Source organism: Ammospiza nelsoni, chromosome 20, assembly GCF_027579445.1.
Source record: "Ammospiza nelsoni isolate bAmmNel1 chromosome 20, bAmmNel1.pri, whole genome shotgun sequence".
Taxonomy (NCBI): Eukaryota; Metazoa; Chordata; class Aves; order Passeriformes; family Passerellidae; genus Ammospiza; species Ammospiza nelsoni.
Genome location: NC_080652.1, coordinates 2,420,016 through 2,436,373, shown reverse-complemented (window position 1 = coordinate 2,436,373; position 16,358 = coordinate 2,420,016). Strand labels below are relative to the sequence as shown.

The 16,358-nt window shown below is 51.5% G+C and overlaps 1 protein-coding gene across 1 annotated transcript; it reads left to right on the top strand.

Moving 5' to 3' along the window:
• Positions 1 to 1,396: 1,396 nt before the first annotated feature.
• Positions 1,397 to 14,472, top strand: LOC132082347 (ectonucleoside triphosphate diphosphohydrolase 2-like). The gene is made up of 9 exons (XM_059486593.1): positions 1,397 to 1,526; positions 3,537 to 3,654; positions 5,496 to 5,646; positions 6,394 to 6,553; positions 7,943 to 8,170; positions 10,113 to 10,373; positions 11,824 to 11,919; positions 12,902 to 13,033; positions 14,245 to 14,472. The coding sequence occupies exons 1-9, from the start codon at positions 1,413 to 1,415 to the stop codon at positions 14,470 to 14,472; spliced, it is 1,488 nt and encodes a 495-aa protein (XP_059342576.1). The 5' UTR covers positions 1,397 to 1,412.
• The last annotated feature ends 1,886 nt before the right edge of the window (positions 14,473 to 16,358 follow it).

The window sequence follows — 16,358 nt, the reverse complement described above, 5'->3', positions numbered from 1 at the left end:
TCTGATTGTATTACTATTTTTATAACCATTTTATTACTATTAAACTTTTAAAATTTTAAAAACAAGTGATTGGCGTTTTTCACACAGAGGTTCTGGAATATCTCCAGTGAGGGAGACTCCACACCCTCTCTGGGCTGTCTGTTCAGTGCTTGGTCACCCACACAGGAAAGAAATTGTTCCCCATGTTTGGGTGGAACTCCCTGGGTGTCAGTGCTGCCTCTTGTCCAGCAGAGGCTGGTCCATGCTCTGGCACTGCCCTTCAGACACTCATACACATCGATATGGTGAGAGATCCCCTCTGGGCTGTCTCTTCTCCAGGCTGAACAGGCCCAGCTCCCTCAGCCTTTCCTCACTAGAGAAATGTTCCAGAGCCTTGACCAACTCAGCAGCTCCCCACAGGACCTGCTCCAGGAGCTCCCACATGGTGGGACTTGTGGAGTGTCCTGTGCAGAGCCAGGGGCCGGACTCAGTCCTTGTGGGTCACTTCCAACCCGAGAAATTCTGTGATTCCATGTTCCTCTGCAGGGCTAGGGGTTGGACTTGATCCTTGTGGGTCACTTCCGAGAAATTCTGTGATTCCATGTTCCTCTGCAGGGCCAGGGGTTGGACTCGATCCTTGCGGGTCACTTCCAATCCAGGAGATTCTGTGATTCCATGTTCCTCTGCAGCAAAATTCAGGGTTTCTGGGGGTGTCTGAGGCTTCCCTCCTGGCTGATCATGGGCAGACAGGAATGAAAAGAGGAAATGTCACCAAAACAGAGAAGTGGCCTTTTTCTATTCCTGGTTTGATTTTCAGATCCATGACCAGTCTGTGGACATGAGCAATCAGCCAAATGCCTCAGTGTGAGCAGCCACAGAGTTTTGTTCACAATTTCCATTTCAGGGATGAGACTTTGTGGCGCTGTCAGGAGAAAGCAGGCGTGTGTTTCATGAAGCCTGAGCCCTGCTTATTTTCCATAGGGAGGCTGTCAGGAAGGGGGGCTCAAGCCCTCAGAAACAAAGTAAATCCAGTGACAAGCAGTTTCCCCAACTTCTAATGTGGAAGCTCACACTGCCAGACGTGGAATACCAAAGGGATGAGTTTTGGCTGCTTTCTGCTCATTACCCAGCTGAGCTAAGCCCACATTTGTGTTTACCTCAGCCCCGGTGCCTGGGGCAGTTTCGAGGTTGCAGCGGTGCCGTTGCACGGGCCGGGCACGGAGCCCTCCTGTTATTTCTGGGCAGCAGGGATGGAAGGGAAAGCAGAGCAGCCTGACACATCACAGCCAGGCCCACGCTCCCTGCGGTCCCTATGGCTTGGGGCTGGGCTGAACTCAGAGCCTGGCCCCGGCCACGCCTTTCTGCTCTTTTTAAAGGCTGTACAAGCAGCCGGTTTGGTTCCTCTGTGGGGAGAGGAGAGAGCAGCTCCCTTCATGTCCTGGCGAGAGCTGCTGCCCCCCTGGCTGGTGATCGTGGCGGGGCTGACGGGCATCGTGCTGCTCTGTGTCTCCACCAAAGATGTGCCCATGGCCCCACTCAGGACCAAGGTAAGGCTGTCCAGGGGGAGACAGGCAGCTAAGCTGGGCTGATTTGTTGCTTTGGGCATTATTTTATTATTGAACTGCTTACAAACTGAGGAGGGAACTGGGACAACACTGTCAGGACAGGTTGGCATCTTTTAACATGCTGTAGGTTTTCAAACCAGAAACAAGCCCAGCACTTTGGTCAGGGAATACAGGCTGGATATGGTCCATGGATCAGTGGGGATGTTCAGGGCAGGCTGAGGGGAGGCAGCCCATGGCAGGAGCTGCCCCAGAGCAACAAACAACCAGTGGTGTCAGTGCAGGGAAGTGCTAGGTCCCTCTCCAAAGTCAGTAGGAATGTGCCCCTGAACTGCTGCTTCTGTCCTAAAAACAAATGGGCTTTCATGCCTTCTTCTCTTTGGTCCTGTCTTGATTTCAACCAAAGAGCCAGCGTGCTCCTCACAGCAGGGTCAGGTCTGGGGGGTTTAATGCCCACCTGCTCTGTCTCTTGATGCTCCATTGCTGAGGTGAGCTCAGTGGCACACATGGTTTAACCCAACAGAAGGAGGCTATCCTGTGTGTTTAGAGATAGCACCCCTCCTCCATGTTCCTCTCAGAAACAAAACTGGGCTAAACCCCCCCTATTTCTCCTTGTTCTGTGCCCTTTCCTGCTGTTGAGCTGGACATAAATGTGGTGATGGTGATCCCTCCCCTTCTCCCTTGCGCTCCCAGCAGCAACCTCTAATTTTCTGAAGAAGGAAAAAAAAAAACAATCCATATTTCTCCACCAATGCCATTCCTTTCTTCCTCTTCTGCAGCAGCCAACATGTCCCTGCTAGAAAGCCGAGCTGTCACTGGTGTGGGAGGGTGCCAGCAGGCTCGGGCAGGGAGCTCCAGCTCCTTCCCTTCCGCATTGCTGCTCCAGCCCAGCCCCAGCCCCTGGCCTGGGTGCCTAGACTGGTGCAACTGGGAGCTCCAGGAGGGCAGCAGGCAGCCAGCCTCACTGAGAGCCTGCAGCCAGCTCAGTCTGCTGCTGAAACCCTTCTGGTGGCATTAACATCAACCTCTCAGGAGGTTTCTCCTCCCACTCAGTCCCAGCTCTGTTTGTGGGTGAGATCCAGCTTCGACCACGCACTGCCATGCAGCTCATGGGTTTCCTTCCTGCCTGGGTAGGAGATATCCCAAACTGGGGTCATGTAATAGGAGCAGAGGAGCCCCAGGCTGCCCCTGGGGCTATTTTGGGGGTGGGGACATGCAGAGGTGTGCTGCAGGGTAGTCCAGTGGCCTCCGCTTGCTCATCTTCATATACTGGGAGCAGCAAGGCTGGGTCAGCAGCAAACAGACAAACATTGAGGACAATGACAGAGAGCTGTGAGGGGACAAGGAGCTGAGCTGCTCATGTCCACTGCTGCTGCCCTTCCTGCCAAGACATCATCTCTGTCTCTGAGGGCTGCTGTGCAGTACAGTGTCTGTGCTGGTTGCTGCAGCTCCCACAGCTCTGCACACATCAGGGCAAACCCAGCCTGTGTCACACCATCACTGCAGTGGGACATCGAAGAGACGCAGGGCTCCTTGGGACAAGTGAGCTGCAGCTCTCCAATCCCTGCACAAAAGCCTGAGCAAACCAATCAGCAGCAGTTTGAGTCCCAGAATCCGTGGAGAACTCGTACAGTGCCATCTCCCACTGCTTTAGGACCTGTTTTTCCTGAGCTCCAGGTGGCTCAGCTCTCAGGGGAAGCCCTCTGCCTGGTTTCAGGAGCAGCTCCAGCACATGCCACTGTAGGGCTGATGTATTTCTGGGCGTTTCTCCACTCCTGCTGTTCCTCATATATATTCAGAAATGCAGATGGTTCCCTGCAAATCTTCATCATCTTCTGGCTTTGCCTGCTCTTTGAATGTTAACAAGCAAACTCAAACACTGCAGTGCAGACCCAGGGGCCACCCAGAATACCTGTATATGCTGGGTAACCCTACAATATCAATCAGCATGCATTCAGTAGTGTTTTTCAGTGGAATGTTCTGGGGTTTTTCCAGTATGGCATTGTTCTGGACGCTGGCCCATCCCGCACCATCCTCTTCATCTACCAGTGGACAACCACCAAGGCAAACAAGACCGGCGTGATCAGAGGATGCAGTTCCTGTCCTGTGCAAGGTAAGGTGCCCATTTCCTGCTCAGTGGCCTGTGAGACTGCCATGGAATGGATGCAAAAACAGAGACCTGTGCATGAACCAGTGCCATAAATTCCTTGGCTCCTGCACCACCCAGCTGTGCACAGAAATGGTGGAGCACAAGTTGCTTCTTTTCAGCATGGCTCTTCTCCACTGGGCAGATTTAGCCACACACAGCTGGGCATCAGGCACTTGACAGTAGCAGTGTGAGGATTTGGGGGCTGCTGCGGGCAGGGAAGCATGGAGAGAGGCAGAGGGGATGTGGTAGAGCCAAGGTTGCTGGAGCTTCTCACCCAGGAGAGGCAGTGAACAGCAATGGAGACAAATCTGACTGCAGGATGACTCCTGGTATCTTCTGCCTCCTCCTGGCTGTGCCCTGGGCAGTGAGTGGGGTAGCTCCAGGACAACAGAGCTGAAAAGACTCCAATCCCCCATATGGCACTTGACAGCACAAGCATGAATTCAGCTTGCCTCCAGGTGTCCCATTTCAGAGAATTTGGGGGTTTTCCTCACAAATTTGGATCAGTTTGGCCCTGCCAATGCCAGCTGAGAGGGTTTCATGGATTAATGCATGGGGTTTTCCTTCCCTATCTCCTAATCTTGCTTTGATGTTAAAGCCTGGTTGTAGTGGGATGCTGGGAAGGACTGAGCCCTCAGCAGCAGTGTGCTGTGGGAGGGCAGCTGCACAGCAAGCAGGGAGCAGGGTTTGTGCCCTTGCAGGCTGTAAACAGCACAAATCACCCACAGAAGATGCAAGAATGGCTCCCTGAAGCCTTGTTCATGTCCCTCATTCAGTGGCTGGGTTAAGCAGCAGCTCTGTTTGCTGCCAGCAGCAGCACAAGAGGCCCAGGCAGGGCTGGAGCCCAGGTGTGAGTGGCCCTGCCTGCATGGCAGCACAGCCACAGAGAGCAAAGCACCTGCTGAGGGAGTCAGGAGGGTGGGGAAGGGACACTCTCCTTCAAAACCAACATTTAAGACCCCATTGACTTGCTGGAAAAATGAGTCAAGGCTGGCACACAGTTTCCCTCTGCAAAGCCCTGGCTTCCTCTAGGAAGGGGCCAGCAGGGCTCAGTGGCTGGGGGACAGAGGTGACACATCAGCCTCTGTGTCCTTTGCTTATTTCTATAGCAACTGAAGCCACACTTCTTCCTCTGTGGGCTGAGACAGCCTCAGGTGTTGCAACAGTCATGTGGCTGGTATAGATGTCTCAGCTGCAGAGCTAGGGTAGTCTTAGTGTAATTTGCGATTTCTATGCACATTTTGGTCTCACTTCCATATTTTAGCAGGATGGATACCTGGAAGACTGTAATGGTGTTCACAGGCGTCCAAGGATGAGGGAAGAGACGAGGATCTGACTCCATGTTTCAGAAGGCTGATTTATTTTATTATATATTTTATTATATATATTACATTAAAACTATACTAAAAAAATAGAAGAAAGGATTTCCTCAGAAGGCTAGTTAAGAATAGAATAGGAAAGAATGATAACAAAGGCTCTCGCACTCTCTGTCCAAGCCAGCAGAGTGTGATTGGCCATTAATTAGAAACAACCACATGAGACCAATCACAGATGCACCTGTTGCATTCCACAGCAGCAGATAATCATTGTTTCCATTTTGTTCCTGAGGCTTCTCAGCTTCTCAGGAGGAAAAATCCTGAGGAAAGGATTTTTCATAAAAGATGTCTGTGACAGAAGACCTCCTTCATTCCACCTGTGACAGGTTCTGTCTTAACCATGTCCTAGGACAGCAATCTCTGGGGTAACAGCTCTCACAGTTCTCCCATAACTTTCCTTGAAATTCCATTCTGTTCCATGGTCCTCAGGTCCAGGAATCTCCAGCTACTCAGATTCTCCTCAGAAAGCTGGGAAGAGCTTGGAGCCATGTTTGAACTGGGCCCAGAACGAGATCCCAGCAGAGCAGCACAGCCAAACCCCCCTGTACCTGGGAGCCACTGCCAGCATGAGGCAGCTGAAGTGAGTGAATGTTGCAAATGCACACCCAGAGATCAGCACACATCACAGGATCATCCTGTAACAGCTGCTCTGCAGGCTGAGCCACCCCTAATGTGCTAGCCAGGTAAACCTTCCTCAGGCCCTGAGGAGAGGAGCATGGCAGGGCTGTGTCTCCATGTGCTGCCCCAGGCAGCCATGAAGATGACAGTCCTGCAACTGCTGCCAGGCTGGCAGTGTCTCCTTCACAATTACACTTTCACAATTAGTGATTGGGAAAACACCCATCAGTCTGGAAGCTCACGTGGTTTCAGTTTGTGTGACAGCCCACGCGGGCTTGCAGGAGTGTTTCTTGTCAGCACACTGGAAATGGTGGTGGGAAGGTTCCCCTTATCCCACACTCTTGTGCACCCTCTTCTCAGTCGCATCACTGGGACATTTATCTCCTTTTAGACACTAGGGAAAAGTGAGGTCTGGATGGGACCAGGCCACTGGGATAGGGCCAGAGGATTTCCTCAGTGACAGAGGGTACTGAGGTCCTAAATTCTTAAATGTTGGCACAATTGTTCAAACCATCCCTCTGCTGCTCTTGCCCCCAGTGCCATGTGAGGGGAGAGGGAAGCAGCAGCAGGAGTGGGATTGTCACTGTGGTTTTGGGGCTACTCCCAAAGTAGGGAACACAGCAGAAGCCCTGCAGTGTGGCCCCACTGCAGGCAGCTCCTGGCAGGGTCCTGTAACATCAAATGTGCTTTCTTTTTCTTTTGTGTTTAGCCTCACCCACCCCATCCTCTCTGCCAGTCTCCTTGCGGCTCTGACTGGCACCCTGAAGTCATCCCCCTTCAGCTTTCAAGGGGCACAAATCCTGTCCAGCCCAGAGGAAGAAGCATTCAATTGGGTTGCTGCTAACTATGTCCTGGAGAACTTCTTCAAGGTAAAGGATGATTCTCCCTGGGGCACACAGGGCTGGGCTGAGCAGAGAGAGCCACAGAGACAAGTGGTGGGATGGGTAAACCCCTGTACTTAAAACAATGCTTCAGCACAACTCCCACTGCCTTTCAGAGGAGGCACCTTAGATCCAGCACCAGCTGGTTGAGGTGAGGCCCTGGCACAGGGTGCCCAGAGCAGCTGTGGCTGCCCCATACCCCCAGCCCTGAAAGTGTCCAAGGCCAGGTTGGACAGGGCTTGGAGCAGCCTGGGACAGTGGGAGGTGTCCCTGCCCACGGCAGGGGGTTGGAATGAGATGGGCTTTAGTATTCCTCCCACCCCAAACCATTCTGTGATTCCATGATAATAACTAGGCTGAAGAACCAAATCTCTGCTCTGGCCTTCCATGAACTATCCATGCATCCTTCCATGAACTATCCATGATAGTTGTCCCATCAGACCTGGGGCTTTCTGGCCAGCACATCCAGGATGCTCACTTGGATGACCTTACACAGCCTGGCCATGGGACATCACCAAGAATTCCACTGCAGCTGCAGCTCAGTGCCTCTGTCAAACAGGAGCTGCTGTTTGTGCTGTGGGATTCCCACTGGAGTCCAGCTGTCCCATGGGGAGTCTTGTGGATGGTAGAGAAGCAGATTCTGTTGCTGCCAAAGAAAAGCCTCTCTCAGAGTGAGACACCAGGGAGGCCTGCTCTGTATTTAGAAGGCAGTTGCTAAACAAAAAGAAAATAATTTCAGTTTTCTTGTTTCACCCATCACTTCTCAAGCCAAAGGATCTCAAAGAGAACTCAGAGGATGAGAGAAAGGTGGGTTAGACTGAGTTATTCCTCATCAGGGATATGAAAAGCAGCTCTGATAACCAGCAGCAAGCACACTCTGGTTAGGGGATGGTCAGACCTCCTCCAGCCAGGCACAGAGTGTTTACCCCATTAAACTCTCCTGCCCGTGCTGTGAACTTCAGCATTGCCAAAGTCAGTTCTGCAGGACTGCAGGAGATGATGCCACAGGGTTCCTCTGACAGAAAGATCACTTTAGTATCAGGGCAGCACTTGAAACCCATATCTGCCCTCTTGGAAACGTCCCTGTCACTCCCCACCACCCTCTCCACCTTCTCCTGCCTGCTGGGACCAGTGCCAGTGCAGCCAGCCAGCCTGGGCAGCCCTGTTTGTCCCCACAGGCTGTGGGAGGGCTCTGTACACTGGCTCCTCTGTTCCCTCCAAAGCCACTGCTTCAGCATCCTTGTCCTGTGGGCAAAAAAGAGGTGGGCTGTGGGCACCATGGAGCTGCTTTCCCTCTGTGTGCAATAATGGTGGCACTGGCTGTGACTGAGATGCAGGAGTCTCAAGGATTGACCTCTCTGGTTCTTTTTGGGTCAGTATGACTGGCAAGGCCAGTTGGTCCCCTCCAGGAAGGGCATGGCAGGAGTCCTGGCTGTGGGAAGAAGCTCAGCACAGCTCACATCCAAGCTGCCAGAGGAGCAGCAGAACCCAGAGGAGGCAGTGAGGCTGCAGCTCTACGGGCACACACACAGGGTGCACACCCGGCACTGCCCCTGCCACGGCACCGAGCGGCTCCGCAGCAGCCTGGTGACCGTGCTACTGCAGGTGAGTGTGAGTGTGAGAGTGAGTGTGAGTGTGAGTGTGTCTGGTGACCGTGCTACTGCAGGTGAGTGTGAGTGTGAGAGTGAGTGTGAGTGTGAGTGTGTCTGGTGACCGTGCTACTGCAGGTGAGTGTGAGTGTGAGTGTGAGAGTGAGTGTGAGTGTGTCTGGTGACCGTGCTACTGCAGGTGAGTGTGAGTGTGAGAGTGAGTGTGAGTGTGTCTGGTGACCGTGCTACTGCAGGTGAGTGTGAGTGTGAGTGTGAGTGTGAGAGTGAGTGTGTCTGGTGACCGTGCTACTGCAGGTGAGTGTGAGTGTGAGTGTGAGAGTGAGTGTCTGGTGACCGTGCTACTGCAGGTGAGTGTGAGTGTGAGTGTGAGAGTGAGTGTCTGGTGACTGTGCTCCTGCAGGTGAGTGTGAGTGTGAGAGTGAGTGTGAGTGTCTGCTGCCTGTGCCTCTGCAGGTGAGGGGGAGTGTGAGGGGGAGTGTCTACTCATCCAGCTGAGTGTGAATGTGAGAATGAGTGTGAGTGCCTGCTGTCTGTGCTCCTCCAGGTGAGTGTGAGTGTGAGTGTGAGTGTGTGTCTGCTGTCTGTGCTCCTGCAGGTGAGGGGGAGTGTGAGGGTCTGCTCATCCAGGTGAGGGGGAGTGTGAGTGTCTGCTGTATGTTCTCCTCCAGGTGAGTGTGAGGGGGAGTGTGAGTGTCTGCTGTCTGTGCTCCTCCAGGTGAGTGTGAGTGTGTGTCTGCTGTCTGTGCTCCTGCAGGTGAGGGGGAGGGTGAGTGTCTGCTCATCCAGGTGAATGGGAGTGTGAGTGTGTCTGCTGTCTGTGCTCCTCCAAGTGAGGGTGAGTGGGAGGGTAAGTGTGAGTATGAGTGTCTGCTCTCTCTGCTCATCCAGGTGAGTGTGAGTGTCTGCTCTCTCTGCTCATCCAGTGCCTGCTCAGGGGCACAACACCACAAAATGGCAGCTGCACAAAGTGTGGGTAAAGTGTCGATCACTTTAAAGTCAATTCCTCTTTAGCAGAGGCTGTTTACATATATTGGAAAACCCCAGTGCATTTGTAAAGCAGACACACAGGGACCAGTTCAAGGGTTTCCTCCTTACAGGTTCTGTTTGGCTCCTACTTAACACACACAAGCAAAAAATTGCTCTTCAGAGGTGTCAACATCACCTTCAGGGTGAGGAGAGGCAAGGCTTGCCTTGGCTCCCAGGAACTGCTCCTCCATCCTAGAATGGAAACACCCAACTGGGACCTTCCATTTGGGGTATTTCCTTTGCTGACTTTAACCCTGAAGCATCTTTAAAAGAGCAGTATTTCATTTTGAAAACATGCCAGTGTTTTGGTTCTTCCAAACTTTATTTCACTTGGGGAATGGGGAGGGAGGAAAAGAGTAGTATAAAATAGTACAAGCTCAAGAATCACCATAGTCCTCATCAAAATGATTTTTTTCAGGAATTAACTGCTCCCTGCCCATTCACTTTTTTCCTTGTAAACACGACTTGCCCTTATTTGAGACCTGAATATCACACATTGGACACCAATTTCACCACAGTTATAGGGCTAAATTACTAGAGATAAGAACCACTGATTCTTGTGGGGCTGAACCATCTGGAAGGCAGATCAGAACAGCCTCCTTCTTGCAACTGGAAAGAGCACAGGATGCATGGAATTGTATTTGTGCTCTAAGGGAGGGTGGTCAGGCTGGGACTCATCACCTCTCAGCAGCTCCAGTCACTGACCCTGAGCCCAGCTGGGACCTGCCTGGGCCTTGTGGTTGACTCAAGATTTGCCATAAGATTTGGCAAAGCTTTCACAGCCTCCCTGCTTGATCTCAGTGCTGTGGTGCTTGGGGAAGGCTGTTCCTAACCAAGTTACATTCTGTCTTCCTGTGTGAAGACCTGGATGCCAATGTCCTCTCTTGCTCCTTGTTTTATTCTGCCTCCAGGATCAGAGAGGTGCTAAAACCGTGTCCAATCCCTGCTGGCCCCTCACCTACTCCCAGGAGGTGCAGTGGCAGTCGGTGCATGCTGGGCCTTGTGGTGCCAGTGGTGACACACAGGACATCCCTGGCCCCAAGGAGGTCTTCAACATCACGGGCTCCAGCAACCCCACAGCCTGCATGAACCTCATGCAAAGCCTGCTCAACTCTTCCTCCTCCTGCAGCTTCTTCAGCAGTGGCCTCAAGCCCCTTCAGAGCAGGCTTCTGGTGAGTTCTCATTTACACTGGGGTAAGCAACTGGCATGATGAACCCATGAAATGGGACCAGTTTGACCATTAATCAATACAGTGGGAACATCCAGACCATGACACTTCTACCCTTTCCTCCTCACTGCCACACAGTTGTTCAAACATGGACCACTGGCTTCCCACAGGGACTGGGGGGAAGCTTTTTCCATCTGTGTGTCTTCAATGTCTGCTGCTGAGACCAACTCTAGGGCTCCATGGAGCCAGCAGGGATGGGACAGTCAGGAGTGAGTGCTGAGCAGGAGCCAGCAGGGATGGGACAGTCAGGAGTGAGTGCTGAGCAGGAGCCAGCAGGGATGGGACAGTCAGGAGTGAGTGCTGAGCAGGAGCCAGCAGGGATGGGACAGCCAGGAGTGAGTGCTGAGCAGGAGCCAGCAGGGATGGGACAGCCAGGGGCTGAGTGCTGAGCAGGAGCCAGCAGGGATGGGACAGTCAGGAGTGAGTGCTGAGCAGGAGCCAGCACCACAAGCACCTTTCTGCCTGAGAACTTAGACTTAGTGGCCAAAGTCATTGGATTGTTAAGCCAGGAGTAGCTCAAGATCCTAGGACAAGCTGAGGGCATTTCCAGGGAGGGTAACGGGAAATTTCCCCAGCTCCCTGCTCCTGAGTCTGCCATGGACATGGTACCGAGGAGCATTGGGATCATCTCCCAGTCCTCAGCACTGGTGAGGTTGCACCATGGATATTGTGCTCAGTTTTGGGCCCCTTGCTGCAAGAGGGACATTGAGGGGCTGGAGCATGTCCAGGGAAAGGTGTGGAGTCCCAGGAGAGGCTGAGGGAGCTGGGCAGGGGCTCAGCCTGGAGCAAAGGAGGCTCAGGGGGCCCTTGTGGCTCTGCACAGCTCCTGACAGGAGGGGACAGCCGGGGGTCAGGCTGTGCTCCCAGGGAACAGGGACAGGAGGAGAGGGAACGGCCTCAGGCTGTGCTAGAAGTTTAGATTGGATATTAGGGAAAATTCTTTCACCAAAAGGGTTGTCAAGCCCTGGCATGGACTACCCAGGGCAGTGGTGGAATCACCATCCCTGGAGGGATTTAAAAGCTGTGTAGGATGTGGGACCTGGGGACATTGTTTAGTGGTGGGTTTGGCAGTGCTGGGTTAATGGCTGAACTTGATTTTAGACATCTCCTGCAACCAATGATTTTTTGATTCTATGACCAGTCTACTTATCCAGGCAGGCCCAGGAATGCTGCTGGATGCACACTGGGAACAGAGCTGTCTCCATCTCCAGACAGCACCAGCTCTGCTCATGTCCCTTGAGCCCTTCCAAGGCACTGGAACCAACCCTGCACCCCAAGGGCACCCTGGCAATGCTCCGCCACTGCCCCTCACTTCCCTAGGGGCACTTTCTGGTGTGCAGGGCAAGGACACAGGGCACAGTCCCACTGATTATTATTTCTGCTGCTCTTGTAGGTGGTTTCTGAGGCCATGGACTTCCTGAGAGGAACTGCACCTTCTGCTGACTTGGGCCAGGCTGTCCAGAGGCTGTGTGGGATGTCTGTCAAAGAGGTAACTGTGGAGTAACTCAGTGTGCAGGGACGGGGGGAAGCAAGGAACAGTTTGCTGCAAAAGCCCTCAGGGCTCAGACTGACAGAGCTGTAACTTACTGGCTCCCTCAGGGAAAAATTTGGATTTGTCTGGATTTTTTGTGTTTTGTTTTTTTGTGAAGCTTTTCTTCAGTTTTTTTGTTTGTTTGTTTTTACTTTGAAGAAACAGTCTCCACTTATTTTCCTTCCTCTCAAATCCCAGCTGCTGCTGGTAACACCTGGACCTCACAAAAGGAAAAACCACAAATACCTTTTACAGTATTTTAAGGAGTAAACATGAAGGTTGTCTACTCACTCCTGCACATCGCCTTGGTCTTTCTGTTATCCTTCTGTCCTTAAGTGCAGGAGACACATCCACTCAGATTCCAGGGTTGCTCCCATTTCACCTGGGCTCATGGAGCCCAAGCCAGAAGGAGTTTGTCACTTCTTTCCCTGAGTTGGTGGTTATGAGGTCACCCTCATTCGCATTTACACTGATGGAGCATCCACAGTAACATTCAAATGGGGCACTTTCTCCAGGGTTTGTTAATGAGCCATAAGCAATCCCCTAAAGCATTCTCTTCTGGAAGGAGGAGTAAGATCCCAATGTTCCAGTGGGAGAAAGGCTGCAGCATCAGCTCAGCCTAATTAGAGAGCAGGGAATCAATCCTACCAAGCAATTCACCAGCAGGACAACCTGGCTGTCAGTCCTGCTGCTCTTGGATCTGGCTTAGTCAGATGGGAACAAAGGAACAGATGACATGGATTTCTACCCCACAGCCCAGTGAGTGCAGGAAATGTGGATTCAGTCTGCACAGGACACAAACCCCTCCTCCAGTCCCACAGTCAGTTTTAGACCAGGAAAGGAGAGGCTGTAGCAGGCCTGAAATTCAGCTATTGAGTAATTACTTCTTTCATTTTTCTCCCCCATCTTCTTTTTTTTGTTGTTCTGGAAATGGCACCAGCTGATTAAGGAGTCCCAAGCAAGCCTGGATACACTTGTTGATTACTGCACTGTGTCTGCCTTCATCCTCCATCTCAGTACAAGAGGATACACACTTGACTTTGAGCATCCTGCCTGGACTGCATTCCAGAAGGTCAGTTCCTACAGCCCAGTGCTCCCAGTGACCAGGAGGCTGCTCCCAGCACAGCCAGCCTGCTCCCACACTGACAGGCCCTAACCAGCTGGGCTTCTCCAGCAGGACAGTTTTGTAAAATGGATTCAGAGTTGTGGTAAACCAGTGTCAAAGAACCAGAGATGACACTTCGCCTCTCTGAAAAACACATGGGTCAAAAATCTTCTCTGGATCAGCACCATCTTTAGAAACCTCTGTTGACAGGGAAGGAAGTATAGCTTGATCTCCACTTAATGCTAAGGACAAGCTGCTGGTAACATTTCCTGAGCCAAAAGGTGCTTCCCAACCTTTTTGCAACCACTTTCATACTCATGAGGGTTGATAAATATCTTATAATCATAGAATCCTAGACTGGTTTTGGACTGGAAGGAAACTTAAAGCTCTTCCCATTCCACCCCCTGCCATGGGCAGGGACACCTTCCACTATCCCAGGTTGCTCCAAGCCCCAATGTCCAACCTGGCCTTGGACACTTTCAGAGATCCACAGCTTCTCTGGGCACCCTGTGCCAGGGCCTCATCACTGTCCCAGAGAAGAATTTCTTCCTAATAACAAATAATCTAACCTAATCTCTAATAAGGTCTGAAATTGCTCCATGATCTGGAGGCCCTAAGGACAGTGGGATTTGATTCAGATCATTCCCTTCACAAAAGAAAAGAAAGCTTGTTCCCAGACCTCTTCACAACTGACAGTCACAGCCATGGTCCCTGAGCAGGGCCAAGTAATGGCCATCAGAAAAAGCAAGGTAATGAGGTAGGTCCAGGACCCCCAGGGAGCCCAGCCTGGAAAGGCAGACACAAGCAACCTAAACCTCACAGGTGTGAGGTTCAGCCAGGGCTAGAGAGACAACTATCCACAATGCAGACTTGAGATCCACTACAACAACCCATCAGTAAGCAGAGAACAGCACTCCTCTACAGCAGAGCTCAGGAGAGAGGGGGCTGCCCAGAGCTGACATGGAGTGCCCATGCCTGTGGGCAGAGGTGTGGGTGGAAGTGCCATTGAGGCCTGTGGGTGCTCTCAGGGCACTCAGAGTGGGAGAGCTCCTCAGTGCAAGCCAAATCCTTGCATCAGTCTCAGGTAATACATCCAAAGCCTTGGGGCCATGCACACAAACACAGCTGGGGTCCAGGCCACCTCCTTCTCTTCTGACCTCTCCTTTTTATTTCAACAGATGGGTGACAGATCATCTGCCTGGACTCTTGGGTACCTGCTGAGCCTGAGCAGCAGCATCCCCCAGGACAGCCCAAGCTTCCTCAAGGGCATTGAGCCGGGGGTCTGGTCCTTGCTCCTGATCCTCTTTGTGGTGCTGCTCGTGGGCTCCTTCCTGCGCATCTCGTACCGAGTGATGGCCAAGGAGAGCAGCTCCAGCCACAGGAACAGCAGCGTGTTCGATGACTGATGGCTCTCTGTGACTCAGCACTTGTCACAGCACAGTTAACAGGGTCCAGACACAAATCACACTGGAGGATGCAAGTGATTTTCCTGCAGGGCTCCCAGCAACTTGCTGGTACTTGCACTGCTGTACTTTGAGACAATGGAGCTGCTCCACAGGAAGTCTGGAATTCCTGGTGGATGGCAAGCTACTCATTCTCCAAACAAGAACAGCCTGCATGGCTCTTCCTTGGGCTACAGCTGGGATTACTCATGTCAGACCTGAAATGATGCCTCTGAGCAGGCAGGCCCTGAGCTCTTGTGAAGCTAATGCTGTATAATCCTCTCCAATCAGAAGAGGTGGTGTCTGAAAAATGTGCTCTGTCCTCTTCTGTGGCCTCTTGAGAGATGATACCTGCAGTATTGCCATTAGTGAGGACTGGAAGGGCATTAAAACACAGTCAGAATGTAAGAGCCAACTGCTTCCAGATATCTTCTGCCTGATCTGTCTGTGCTTTCATGTCAGTGATGATGGCCATGTGTCCCTTCCAATGAACGCTCCTTGCTGACCAGGAATCCTTCAAAACCAACCCTTCTAAGTCTTGGCCTCTACAAAATGTGCAGAGGATCAAAGGAGAAACAAAGGGCACAGACACAGAGCTGAGGTTTTGTCTCTCAGCTGAGTCATGGCCACACAGGGTTAAATTGCCAATTTAAACTGTTTAGCAAGGACTCAAATGAACACATTTAATTTCACATTTGCTAAAGCTGGGCTCATGCTGGGCTGAGGCTCACCTGTTTGTTCATTTGCACTGACCTGCTTCTCTTGCTGACTCTGGAAGTGTCTCAGCTGACACTGCCCTTCAGACCAGAGCAGACTCAGGAACAGAAGCTTTCCTAATTGTCACTTTCATATTTCACCATGACCAGAGGTACTTTATGATCTAATAATCAGGATTCCCCTGGGACCTGCAGTCATTCCAGCTCCTCTGGTCTGTTCTGCACATCTGAAAGATGAGGTGCTGTACAAATTCTGAGTTACTGTGAAGAAAAGGGATCAATTCACAAGCACTGTCCTTTGACTGAGGCATTTAGAGCTCTCTTCTCAACTGCTTCAGAGCCTTAAAACACACAGACTGTTAAGAGCCTCAGGGATGAGTGTCTCCAAGGCTTTTCAGACCACTTTAAACAGAAATGTAAATGCTCACAGATGCAGTGGTGAGCCTTGCAGGATTTTTAAAGCTACCATGGCACCTAAATCCTTTCAAATCTGATTATTCGTCCCTTGTGCTCCCAACTGATAATATAGGACACACACACCCCATAATATTGGGGTATTCATGCATTTTCAGACCAATTAATGAAGGTTTGGAACCTGTCAGTCAAGTTTAGAGGGCTGTGGAAACAGACTTAAGCTTCATATTCATTTCTTTGAGTTGCACGTTAGATATTTTTAATTGTATCATGTCATTAAAGATGTTTGAATAGACTGTCTGTGTTATTCTTGGCAAGAGATCAAAGCAGGGGGGTTATTGTGAACACAGAGTGCTTCAGGGAGCAGGATGGGGGTGCTGCTGCTGTTTTTACTCAAGGGCTGTTTTGCTCTGTACTTTTGGGGTACACAATGAGAACCCCTGAAGGCACTTTCCAGTGAAAGAAAAAGATTTCAGATAACCTGACTGCTGGGATTTAGTTGATGAGAGACATGCCTACACCTTTTGATGTGTTCTCTGCTCAAACCATCTGAAGAAGGTAGGAGGCATCCAGGCAAGGTGGCAGAGAAAAAATAAAGAGGTTATCATGGAGTCAGCAATATCAGGGAAATTCCTGAGACTTCATTCATCCTGCACCTGGAAATGCAATCCTTTAACAGTGACCTGACAGCACAGGGGTGAGCTCTGGGATTCCTGGCTC